The 12,952-nt window shown below is 40.7% G+C and overlaps 2 protein-coding genes across 4 annotated transcripts in view; one reads left to right on the top strand and one right to left on the bottom strand.

Annotated features, from left to right (window-relative positions):
- Nucleotides 1-12,952, top strand: part of DENND11 (DENN domain containing 11) — a 79,519-nt gene that overhangs the window by 15,059 nt on the left and 51,508 nt on the right. The gene's annotated exons all lie outside the window — the stretch shown is intronic.
- The window catches only part of WEE2 (WEE2 oocyte meiosis inhibiting kinase), a 34,610-nt gene that overhangs the window by 11,208 nt on the left and 10,450 nt on the right, over nt 1-12,952 (bottom strand). The window contains exons 1-5 of one of the 3 annotated variants that reach the window (XM_008526727.2): nt 11,150-11,981; nt 6,042-6,238; nt 4,238-4,289; nt 1,861-2,033; nt 545-666 (exon numbers count right to left, since the gene is read on the bottom strand). In XM_008526727.2, the coding sequence (XP_008524949.1) occupies nt 545-666; nt 1,861-2,033; nt 4,238-4,289; nt 6,042-6,238; nt 11,150-11,488 (883 nt within the window). In that variant the 5' untranslated portion in view covers nt 11,489-11,981. Of the gene's footprint in view, nt 1-544; nt 667-1,860; nt 2,034-4,237; nt 4,290-6,041; nt 6,239-6,978; nt 7,051-11,149; nt 11,982-12,952 lie in introns of those variants that run through there. The other 2 variants (XM_070617987.1, XM_070617986.1) reach the window with 2 other exon arrangements.

Below are 12,952 nucleotides of genomic sequence, written 5' to 3'. Positions count from 1 at the left end.
ATAGATCTGAAGCCACTAAGTTTCAGTTCCAGCTCCCCGACCCCATGCCCTTACTCTGGTGAGAACACTAAAGCTCAAAGGTAAGAAGCAACAAGAAGCATGAACAATCCCCAAACTCAGGAATCCACTTGAAAATTAATTAAAAAGTTGTCTGTATAAGTTTTCTGCCCCCTCCCCCAAAATGGTAGTGACTATGGCTTGCATCTTTTAGAATACCTGGCAAATGGTAAAAGGATGATTTACCATTCAAACCACTAGGGTAAAAGTTTTCTAAGTATTAACTAAATTATGAAGAGGGTGATAGCTTCTATGCATCAGCTACACACCAGCTTTGAAAGAAATATGTAATAGCATAAACCTGAAATTGCTTTTCAACTGGATTCATTTTCTCCAGCTCTCTGCTTCCAAGCAAGACTGTAGTACAGACTTTTTAGGTATTTCTCTGCTATACCTGGCATAAACTACAAAGAGGAAGCAAAGATTCTTTTTTCTGAAAACTTAAAAGTTCATCTCCCTCTCTGTAGATATTAATCCACATACTTACCATTGCAGTATTCATTCTGAATGATCATGTGGTCATCTTCTGCCCATGCGGAATAGTAACGTACCACATGGGGGTGATGCCCAAGCACCGCATGAGCATAAACTTCATGCAAAGCCAAATTCCTGAGAGACAGAAAAGCATTGAAAAAACTGAATCCAGATATTATACATAAAACTGTTTTTGAAAGACAAGATATGAGGCATTATTAACAACAGCAGAACACTTATTGTGTGCTCACTGCTTGCTTACTATTTTATCTCATTTATGTCTTACTTCTCTCATTATTACTTTCTCTCATAATTACTCAGTAAGATACAGTGGCAAAGACAAATGCTTTAGAAAGCTCAGTGACTGCCCCAAGGCCAAGCTAGTAATAGTAGACCTAAGATCAGAACCCTGGTCATCCTGATACCAAAGACCAGGGTTTTTGCTTGAACATGGCATATGTAAAGAGGAATCTTAGGTGGTTACTACTCAACAGCAAACATGCTTTGGGTCTTAATTTCACCACATCACAATCAAAAAACCTTGATGGGCTTAAGTAAAAGCCTACTTGATTGTGGATATTGTGACGTGTGGATCTTCTCTATGAAGGCTAGACAGACAGAGTCAATATTAAACTCAGCCAATGTGATGCAGTCACACGGAAGCCTGGGAGAGAGATCCGTTATGGAGTAGGAAATCCAACTCAAGAAAAGCCAAATATAGTACTTGATGAATTTCAGTATAAAAATGAAGAATTCCAAAGTCTGTAATTTCAGATTCAGCAAGCATCGTATTCTCACAGTTCATAGAAAGCAGTAGGTGAATCTGAAAATATTTGTTTTCCTTGTGAGAAGGAAAAACTTCTGAACGAGTACTTCTGGGAATGAAATTTAAATTTTTGTTAAGTTTCAAAGACTACAAGCAAGGAAAAATTAACTATTGAATTTATCATTAATACCAAGTAGAGATAAACCAGTGAGTTAACAGTAACTTCCTACTTGGCATTATTTCTGATGAACTAAACAGGCACCAGAAGATTATTCCATAAATCTCTTCATTAAAAGAAAGCAGTAAGATCAGTAGGAAAAGCCATGAGAACTGAGAAAAAACAAAACATGATCTGAAATGATCATGGTATATTTTGGGAAATATCTATGATCTGGAAAACTCAGGTTATGAATGTGACAACATACAACGGAAGGGAGGAGTGACTAAAAAAAGTAGCAAATGGTATTTTTTTAAATGACATCAGTGCTATTATTTAAAATATCTTGGCAACAGACAACTTTCTAAATCCGTTTGTATTTCTAGTACATTTCAAAGATACTCACTCATTTGATAATCCTATGAAAGATTTTGTAGAACGTTTTATTGCATAAACACATCCATCCAGCCTCTTAATGCACTTGTAGACTGTACCAAATTCTCCAACCCCAATTTTTTCTACCTCCAAGAATTCTTTTTCATAGCGGGAAGCCATGTTGGTTTCTCGTAGAACACATCTCTGAAATATTTAATAAAAAGTTAAAATAACTTCCTAACATATTGTGAGTGATAAAATCGAGGAATATTATATTCCTAAATTTCTCTAAGTTTTCAAAAATACTTTCGAGGCAAATCCGTTGGATTCTGTCTGTGTCAGTATTCATGGTAGTAAGACCCTCCCCAATTGCTAACTACTTTCTCTGTACTCTTTATAACCTTCCATACAACTCTGTACTGACATTTCTCTTTTCTGTATTCTACGTCTTTTTCTATATTATTTCCTTCGTCTGGCTATACTCCTCTTCTTCTCTATATGTTCCTAGAGGGGACACATCTACTCACAGCCAGAGCTACTGTGCTCAGCCAAAAGAGTGACTAGGATCTGGATGGAACATATTTAAAAAAAAAGAAAGAAAGAAAAAGACGACACTTCCCTTTGACTTTTGTCTACCTGCCTCACACTCTGGCTGTTAATGTTTTTATCTCAAGTCGACTTAACATACTTGTTTTCACTTTGCTTCCTCAAAAATCTTAGTCTGGAAAACAACTTCTCCCCCTCCTGGCCAACTAGCAACATCACTCATCGCCCAGCTAGTAAATAACCCCAGGCAAATCACTGAACTCCTTTATCAGTTTTCTCATCTGTAAAACGAGGATCATAGCAATTCTTCCTCGGGGTTCTTTTAAATATTCCATGGGAAAATATCTGTGTGTGTATGTATGGGTGTGAGTGTGTGTAGTTTAGCTCAATGCCAAGCACATAGTAAATTCTCAGTAAATGGTAGCTATGATGACAAAAATCTCCATAAATTTACATGAATCTCAATCCAAGCTGATTTATCTCTACAAAGTCATCTTTTCCCAATGTCCCCATTAGCAAGAATTTTTTCATCTAATTTTGAGTTTAAAAAAATCTTGACTCTTACTAGCGCTTCTTTTTCAACATGCAATTCCAATCAGTCTTCATCAGCAAGATCTATACTTTTGACTGCCCTTAGCCATTCTCCAATTGTTTCCTCCACATCTGGATTTGCTATAGCTACCAGCCCTCTCTCCATCACCTCTAATAGTAAGAATTATTTTTGCAAACTGATACTGTAGAATCAAACACACCTAATTGTTTCCCACAAGGAATCTGAACTTCTGCTCAGAGGCCTCAAGGCGTTCTACCAACTACTCACCCACCACCTTCCCATCCTCATCTCAGACACCAAATAAGCTAGCTTACCATCCACATCACTCCTCTCCCTCCTCCCCTCCTCCCTTTGCACACTGAACATAGGCATGTTTTCATGATATTATAAACATTTTAACAGCAATTTAATATTCCACAAACTTTAAACTGTAATTTACTTGGACATTCTTCTATTATTGGACATTTAGTATGCCTTTTTTGTTTGTTTGTTTTACTACACAGTTAAGGCTGCAATAAACATCTCTGGTGATAGTATTTACAGTATTATTTTCTTAGGTTAATTATCAAATGAGGGATACTAGATCAAAGATTGTGAGCATTATTTAAAAAATCAATAGATATTGACACATTTAAGAGCTAAAATCTTATATATAAACTACTGGCTTTATGCCATTTTTCTCTGTTCTGTTTTTCCATGTTTGGATTTTAAATATCTTGATTTTCCTTCAATTTTATACCCCATGAGTATAGAATTTTTTCCCAAATCAAAGGTAGAAGCAGAGGCCGGCCCGGTGGTGCAGCAGTTAAGTTTGCACATTCCACTTCGGCAGCCCGGCGTGTGCCGGTTCAGATCTCGGGTGTGGACATGGCACTGCTTGGCAAGCCATGCTGTGGTAGGCATCCCACATATAAAGTAGAGGAAGATGGGCACGGATGTTAGCTCAGGGCCAGTCTTCCTCAGCAAAAAGAGGAGGATTGACAGCAGATGTTAGCTCAGGGCTAATCTTCCTCAAAAAAAAAAAAAGAAGCAGCAGCAATAGTTTTTAATTTAAAAACACTTCAAGGTAATGATTCAGCAATATACACATCAGACACTGAAAAAGAAACAGCTGGCTAAGAATATAGACCCTGGTGGGAGTGCAGATAAATTCAGCTGCAAAGCATATCTGAAAATCTACAAAGTGGGGGGTGGGGGCGGTGGAGGGGTTGGTAAAGGGAGAGAAAGGGAGAGAGGGAGAGACAGATAGACAGACACAATAAGAAGAAATGACTATGTCATGACAGCTGAGCCAAAGAACTATGCTCACCTTGGCAGGCAGCCCTTGTTCTACCTTGCCTTCCTCTGGACTAGCTTCCTCACTTTAAAAAAAAAAAAATGATGTCAATGTATTATCACTGTATGTAGGACTTACTGAGCCTGATACTATGCTAGGTTCTGGGGCTGTAAGAGTACATAAGACAACTCCTTCCCCTCTTCAATTTATATTTGCGGACAAGGATAAAAAGAAAATTTTAATGTAAGATATCAAGGGATACCATAGACAGAACCCAATTACTTATTTCAAGAGTGAAAGTCTTTCCCAAAGGAGAGGGTATGTAAGTTAAGATTCCAAGAAGGAGTAGGAACCAGCTGAGGGAATGGTGTGGGGTTTTAGTCAAATAGAACATGTGCTGAGAAGTGGAGGCAGGAGAGTGCACAGGACACAGGTGAACCTGCAGGTGGAGCAAAGTGCTCTTCACCACCACGCATGCAACATCCCCCTCCCACACGTGCCTCCCCCAGAGCCTGACTGTGTCAGGTCACAGGTAAACTAAAGGAGAGCAGACTGAGCTCTAACCCTGGCTAAGATATTTTCAATAAGCTGAATTCTCTGACAAACGGCCTTTTTGGCATGAGCAGTTGCATTCTGGATCTTTAAGTAGGATTTCAATTTTGAGATCAGCCAGCTGTAGGCTTTTCTTCTGAAGTACAGGGTAGAAATGGCAAATGGAGGACATTACACTTCTGGAAATAAATTGATCCTGGACATTCGTGACTTAAATTTAATATTACATTCTAATACTTTATAAAATAACAATAGAATAAATGGGAGAGAAAAGTATCCTCTCAGAAACACTAAGTGATGTTACTCAAGTGTCACCACTTTCATTGCCAAGAATTTAAATTAGCTGTCTTTTCCGGCTAGCTTGAGAGGTGAAACCATTAATTCTGATGGTTTACAAAGAATCCTAAAGAACTAAAACCAGTAGAATTCTTGGTAACCATGTGGTCTGGTGTGCTTGTGCTGAAGTCCTGTTTACTTAAGATCCAGGAGATAGTGTTGAGAAAACCTTTTCTGGCCACAAGGCTGGTGAATACAGTCATTGATTCCGAAAGAAACAACTCAGCGTAACATATTAAATGCCTTGCAAACTTCAGCTTGTTGGTTGTGCATTTGTTTTGCTGAGTACACATGAGCCCAAATGACTGGCCGGTTTTAGAGGTGCTGCCATTCTACAAAAAAGAACCCCTGAGGAGCTATAGTAAAGAAATGCCCCTGAGTAATACACATGATCCTTATTGGATGATTTCTACCATTCACTGCCTTTGTGGAATAGTGCACTTTGGCTTTCCACTTTTAGCACCTCTGAAAGCAATACTATCTTTTTCTCTTCAGCCAGTCTTCCTTCACCTGCAGAGAAGTTCAAATCCCTGCTCTATAGCTCTCATCACCAGTCTCATGAACTAGACTCAAAACGACAATGTACTCTTTGAAGTGTGAACTACAGCTTCTCCAACTGCTAGCCTCATATCAACCAGAGGAGATCCCTTGAATGCAATTCCATAGCCCATTCAACTTCCTAAGGGAAGTCAGAGGTCTGTTGCTTACTCTGTCCTGTTCTTTTATAGAGAAGGCAACTTATGGTATGCTTCAGAAGGGAAAGACGCTAGAATCTCTATGACACAGCAGGTTAAACCCAATATTGACATTTAGGAAGGAGGGAATATGTAAACATGTTATCAATTTCATTCGAATAGAGTTTTTCTTCCTAATCTTATTTTAACACTCTCCCTTCCACTTGACCATAGTAAGATCAGTTCTCAAAAGTCACAGGCAACCGCCTACTTACAGATCTCCTCGGGTTTTCCTCTTGCCACTGGATTGAAGGAATTGTTTTCTATAGGACTCCGGCGTGAAGGGATTAATATTGACCAGAGCTGATGAAGTCATCTCATCTGTGAAGGGAAGAGGTGTGAGCCTCAAATGCTTAGAGCCTTTGGAGGGGAGTTTCCCTGTTGAAGAAATCACCGACTGGCTTAGCCGGCCCTGAATGAGGATGACAAAAGGCAGATCAGAATGGGGTTAGTTAAAAAAAGAAGTTCCATATATCAGTTAGCTAGTTAATATTTGAACCAAAGAACATTATTGCTGAAAGGGGCCTTAGAGGTTATCTGGTTCAGTGCAAACTAGTGGCATTGTAACTGGTCCTCCTATGAAAAATACAGCTTCCCAGTCTACCTCTAGATAGAATAATTCATGGGATCAACACCCATGCTTTTGTTAAGCTACACCCTCTTCACCTAAGCAATTCTGATAACCAGCTATGGAAACCACCAATTCTAGTCCTACCTCCAACTTTTTAAAGATGACATTTAAGCTTAGACAAATGAAAATGACTCTAGAAGACCTGGTCCTTATGTTCACAGAGTATACACTTTAACTTCCCCTTAATTAATCAGTCAAATATTTGTTTCGTGCCCACAAAGTAGCTGATGCTGGGCTAGATGCTGAGGGGCACAGAGGTGAATTCTAGCTCTTAAGGAACGCAGTCCATTAGTCAGCGGTTCGTCAATGTTTCAGAAATAACCTCTTGTAAGGGAAAGATTTCATAGACTATCTAAACATAAAAGTTGTTTCCAATTTCACTTAAAATGTAGCACCAAATGAGAAGAGCTCCAAGAAGTGGGGTAAAGATATTGAAAGTAATACTCTATGCACTTAAGATTCAAGGCTTTGCAGTGACCATAACTAGCATACCAATAAATAGGAAAATGTGTAAGACTTACCACTCCAAGTGGGGTACAGTGAGAGAACATAGGCCTAAAACTTGGCCAGAATTAAACCAAAGGGCAGAGGGGAGAGGTCAAAGACAGAGAATTCTGATGAGACAGCAGAATGCTATTATGACCTGAGTGTTAGAGGCCAGAGGAATAGCTGTGCTACAGGTGGTCAGGAATACAGCGGTAGACACGGGGGCTGTGATATGACCTCATAGCATAATCATCGTACTGTGAGGCTCTTTCTAAAAGGAGTCTCCTGTTTTAGTAGTCTCTGCCTATGACTTTTCAGTGTAGAAGCAAAAGCTAGATTACAACATGATTCACTACATAAAAATGTAATTAAAGAATGTGAGGCTACAAAGAATGAATATTGAACTTATAAATACTAAATGACTGGTATAAGCAGAAATGAAGGAAGCTATAGAGTACACACAGTAGCCTAACATTTTTTTTTAAGTGAAGAAGACATGTCACTTCCAGAGTCAAGAGTTTTACATCTTAGAGTTTATAGGGTGAACAGCCCCGGGGCTATGTCAGACAAAGCCATCAATGACAAACTGACAATTTTCCTGTAAGTTTATTACAGGAAATTTATTTATTACAAGGGCTGAAATAAAACAGTACTATATAATATTTCTCAGTTGTCACTGTGATTCGGGAAATGAGTTTAGAATTATAGTAAATCATCCTCTGAGAAACAGGTTCTTGTGATGATTATCACATGGAAGGTTAAATGCTTGTATCACATAGGAAACAGTGGAGCACCCACACCTGGAATGCCACCTGTCATCCTGGTTGCCACACCTCAAGGACAACAAAGAGAGCCTAGAAAATTGTCAGATAAAAGGGAGGAAACGTATTCATAAGAGGACAGACAATATGAGAATTCCTAGTCTGGAAATAAGAAGGCTGATAGATTTTGTGAGCTCCACTTATATTATAGGGAAGGATATTCGTTGTATTAATATGGATTTGGGGGCCGGCCCAGTGGTGCAGCAGTTAAGTTCACACATTCTGCTTTGGCAGCCCAGGGTCCACTGGTTTGGATCCCGGCTGCGGACATGGCACCATTCATCAAGCCATGCTGTGGCAGGTGTCCCACATATAAAGTAGAGGAAGATGGGCATGGATGTTAGCTCAGGGCCAGTCTTCCTCAGCAAAAAGAGGAGGATTGGCAGCAGATATTAGCTCAGGGCTGATCTTTCTCAAAAAAAAATATATATATGGATTTTATTGCCAGAATAGTAGAATTATGAGTAATCCTTTTGAAACCTAAAAGAACATAGTTTGGGACAAGACTTTTGAAAGGAATTTCATAAGGGTAAAGCAAATTGAAAATTTCTGGGAAGATGACCAGGTTGAGAGTATAAATATATTCCAGAGAGTGTAGTTAATTCCTAAGTAACAGCTCTATTACAGATGACTGGGAGAGAGAAAGGAAACTGAGGGAATAGCTCCTTGACTCTAAGATGGTGAGAGGAGAAGGCAGCAACCTCCCACTGAGAGAGAACATCATAGTGTCTCCAGACTGGGAAAGACTTTAAAGGCCCAGTCAGTACAATTAGGCCCCTGATGCTTGAATCCCTTCTACCATGTTCCTACCAAGTGGTCATTTAGCCACAGGGACCTTACTACCTCCTAAGGAAGCTTTTCTATCTCTAGATAATTCTGCTAGGAAGTACTTCTGGTGCCCTGAAGTCGTTTCACGTGATTTCTGGTCCTATCCCCCGGGCAAGCCTGAACCAAGCCAATCCTTCTTTCTCTGCATCCTTGTCTTTGGCATAACATCTCCAATTATCATTGCCCTGTCCTCTCTCCTCTAACCTGATCCAAACTATGTTCTTCATAAAGTATGTACTTTCTCAGTTGCATTTTCAGTTTCTCTTACAAGGTCTGTTCTCTTCCTGTCCCTCAAATCTTGGCATTTCCAGGATTCCTAACTTGGACCACTTCTCTTCTTATTTTAGCGGTCAAGCTACATGAACGTATCCACGTCCACGGCTTCAACAACTTCCTAAATGCTGATGATATCCAAATATAGATCTCCAACTTAGACTGTCTTCCTGCACTCCAGACCCATTTATCCAATGATTTACACAACGTTTCTGCTTTCTCCAAACCTGTACATACTCTAGTGTCACCTATCTTGATTCAGGCTACCATTTAGGCAAACAAACAAAAAGCCTCAGAGTCACCCTAGATCCCTCCTTTCCCCTGAGCCCCTCCATCGAGTCAGTTGCCAATTCCCAAACATCTCTCAATCTACTGCTGTCCACCACTGTCCTAGTTCAGGACCCCTCCTTTCTCAGCAGATCTATCGTGAATACCACCCTGCCTCCACTATCTCTGCCACTCCATTCCGTCCTTCATATTGAAGGTGATGTTTCAAAAACGCCCCTGCTCAAAACCATGTAAACAGCTCTCAGCACCTTCAGGAGGAAATCTTGATCTACCTCCTGCCTACCCACTCTGGCCTCACTGCCTGCACTCTCTCGTGCCCAGAGCCCTGTCACACGGAATAACATGCAGGTTTCCAGGTGTAGCACAATCTTTCCCCTCCAGAACTTGTAGACACTTGTCCCTTGCCTTGAGTTCTCATTCCCTTCTTCTTTGTCTGGCGAACTCCAACTCATTCTATAAGACTTCTCTCAAACATTGCCTTCTTTGGAAGGGTTTCCCTGATATCATGAGACTTAATTCCTAATTCTTTCTCATCATGCTCTACACTTCTCTAGCATAACTGCTCTGAACTTTAATTATTGTTTCAGTTGTCTTTTAATCTTTATTTTGGGGGCACTTTTTGAAGGCAGTAAGTGGGTGTGCCAGCAGAGGTCTGCCAGTATATCAAGATGTTAAGTTTTAAATGAATAAATGAAATACACAAACCATGTCATGCTCAGAGCCACATTCTCTCAGCCCAGTCTCCACTTAATTTTCAAATATCAAATCCATACCAACTTCCGCTGCCCTTCATATGCTTCCTTCCCTGTTATTTCTTTCCTGATCACTCCACTGAGAAGCAATCAGCTCAGCGAACTCTGACCACTCTTAAAACGCCTATCACATGGTGTCTCTAGGCACATCTCCCCTCTCTCAGAGAGTGTGCCTTATGCTTCTTGCCCACAGTGGATTCTCAAAAAATAAATGGATGATTGATTGGTTGGCATTGGGACCATTGAAAAACCCACAGATGTACACGTGAGCATATTAAAGTATTTTTCTATGATTCAGACAAGAAGCTTAGTAGTTCCTGGGAGATGTGGTGCCCAACTCAGCAGGTACTAAAGTGACCTGCTGACAGTGACTGTGCTGCAATCAGAAGGACAGATGTTATGATGATGATCTTAAGTACCTCAAGCTGAGCCGACAGAAAGCAGAGCTAATACCAATCCTAAGGCTCACACACCAGTCTATTAGAGGTAACCCTGCCCCAACCCTGGCTTTAATAACGTGAAAGATGTAATAGGAAACCAATCGCAACAAGAATAAAGGAATATGCTAACTATTCAGGACCTTTGCGTATTTGCCATCCTCAGCTTACAAAGAAGTATCAACAAGTGACCTCTTTGCTCACATATAATAAAAGAGTCTGTACTTCACTAGACCAAGGAGAGGAGAGGACTTCCTTCTGGGAAGAGAAGCAGCAAAGAGATATAAATAGGTTCAAAGAATGAATGTGAACATTCTTATATTAGGAAATGTTAGTAAATAATCACATAGAAATACAGCCAGTTGGCTTAATGCAAAGAACAATAGACTAAGACCAAAAGATCAGGGTTCTAGTCCTGTCTCTGCCATTGGCTGACCTAAAAGCCAGCTTCTCTGGAGACCTTGGTTTTCTCATATGTAGAGCTCTGCATGGGTTGGGCTCCACATCTCAATTTTCCTTCCAGTTCCAATGTCTTAACCAGGAAATTTTTTCCCTGCCCAAGACATATTTGTGGCCTATATAGCCGCTGGCACTAGTGGTTTTGAGAAGACAGCTGGCAAGACATTTAATTCTGTTTTCTGGTGACTTTAAACTTCATTTTCACCAATGAATATGTAATTGAGGATATATGCAGCCTGTGAGGCCGATCTATCATATACACATAAATGACTGAGTCCTCTTTATCAGCTGAACTGAAGGAACGCAGATCTTGGCAACCTGGTCCCTCTTCCCCGACAACTTACTTACTTTGGGAGTGAAGGGACTCTCACAGTGTGGCACCTTGCTCCTGGAGTCTGGCTGTGCTGGTGTTTCAGGACATTTGAGAGAGTCTGACACTGGAGTCTTCAACACCTGATCTGGACTCACTTTGTCTCTTTCCTGAAGTGTGTGGAGTTCTTCTATGTTACTAAGGGGAGTCCTGGGAGGTGTAAACTTTGCCTCTGAATCCTGAACTTCAGACTTCTCTGGGGTTTGGCTCTGGGCCTCCCTGCTGTCTTGTGCTTCCTTCTGCCCTTCCTTCTCACTCTCTTCTTCACAATAGGCAAGTTCCTGCTTCAGTTCTTTGTTAATATTGCTGTCAGCCATCTCAGCTAAAGAGCTTTACAACACAGGCAAGAAGGCCAATCAGAAGGGCACACTATGGAGCTGCAGAAGTGAGGAGACAGGAACGTAAGCTGGCAAGGCCCACGATTTCAGCCTGCCTTTCCCTCTGCCCACCAACAGCTACGTGGAGGCACGCTGTTCGTTTTCTCCCTTAAGTACCACATGGCTTTAAGAGCGCAGCTTATCCTTATTTCCATTCTAATTAAAGAAAGCTCCAGTAACTCCTTGAGCAATTAAATCCAATTTATGTGTAGAACTCTTCTGGATATCCCTTATAGTCTCCCTGAACCCATGTGTTACAAAAGACTAGTGAGATAGTTGGCCTCCTTTAATTTAGCATGGTTTTAAAAATACCCACTAGCCAATTTGGGAACAAGTCCATTATTGGGAAGAAATTATTTTCAGTCTTTCACATCTACCATCTAGAAATACCACCCTCTCCTCTCTTCCACTCCCCACCTACCCAATGGCTAACGGCAGTTAAATAGAATTCAGCATCACCTGGCTATCATAATGATCCTTAAACAGCCTCTAACACATCTTGGCTGGAGTTCATCTCCCTAATAGAGATGCACCTTAGATCTTTGCCAGACACACCTGCCCTAATTCAGGCACCACCGCTCTCCCCCTACACACACATACCCGCCTACCCCAAGGTATTAGCAGTTAAAGCTTTTAGAGATTGGCACAAAGTTTTAAATAAACTGACAAAAGAAAGGCTAGAAAGATCAGCACCACATAGAAGCAGATATGTATCACTTATAAACAGCCATTACTTTGGCCCCAAATGTCTTATTTTTTAAAATATGTTTTCTTACTGTTTAAATATCTTTAAACACGTTATTCAGTTTCTTTCTCAGAGAGCCCCCATGAGAAGGGTAAAAAACTCTCTGAAGAAAAAAAAGCCACCCCTATCACTTTATAGGAGAACTCATGTGAAAGGCAGTCCATGAAAAAGGAAAATGATATACAATATCCTCCCTGGAGACTCTGGAGGTACTGGACAAGAGGAATTATTTACATGACAAACATGGGCCCCAAGAGAGAGAGGTGCTGAGGATGAGTTTGATCTTGCCTGATACGAGTTCAGTTTCCCTTCTCTTGATAGTCTTTGGTTACCCACTGCCTGTCACCCCTCTTCCATTTTCTCTCTCTTCACCAATCCCTCCACCCCTTTCTCCTCTCTCACTTTTTTCCCATTCCCAATCTAAACTCATGAGGAGGTTAATCCAAATAAAAACTAACTGAGGGGATGTGAAAGTATTTTTTCAGCTAAGAGCTTCTGCTCCAGCTTTTTGTAGGTGTGCACAGCACCCTATCCTCCGCTTGCCCTCCTTTATCCCCTCCTGCCCTCACAAACTTTCCCAAATCTTTCAACAGGGGATAAAATACTGTTCACAGCATGCAGTAGCTCCCTGCTTACTTCTCTCAGAGGTTCAGCATCCC

This window comes from Equus przewalskii, chromosome 4 (assembly GCF_037783145.1).
Source record: "Equus przewalskii isolate Varuska chromosome 4, EquPr2, whole genome shotgun sequence".
Taxonomy (NCBI): Eukaryota; Metazoa; Chordata; class Mammalia; order Perissodactyla; family Equidae; genus Equus; species Equus przewalskii.
Note: the sequence above shows the minus strand (reverse complement) of the source record. Positions and strands in the feature narration are given on the sequence as shown.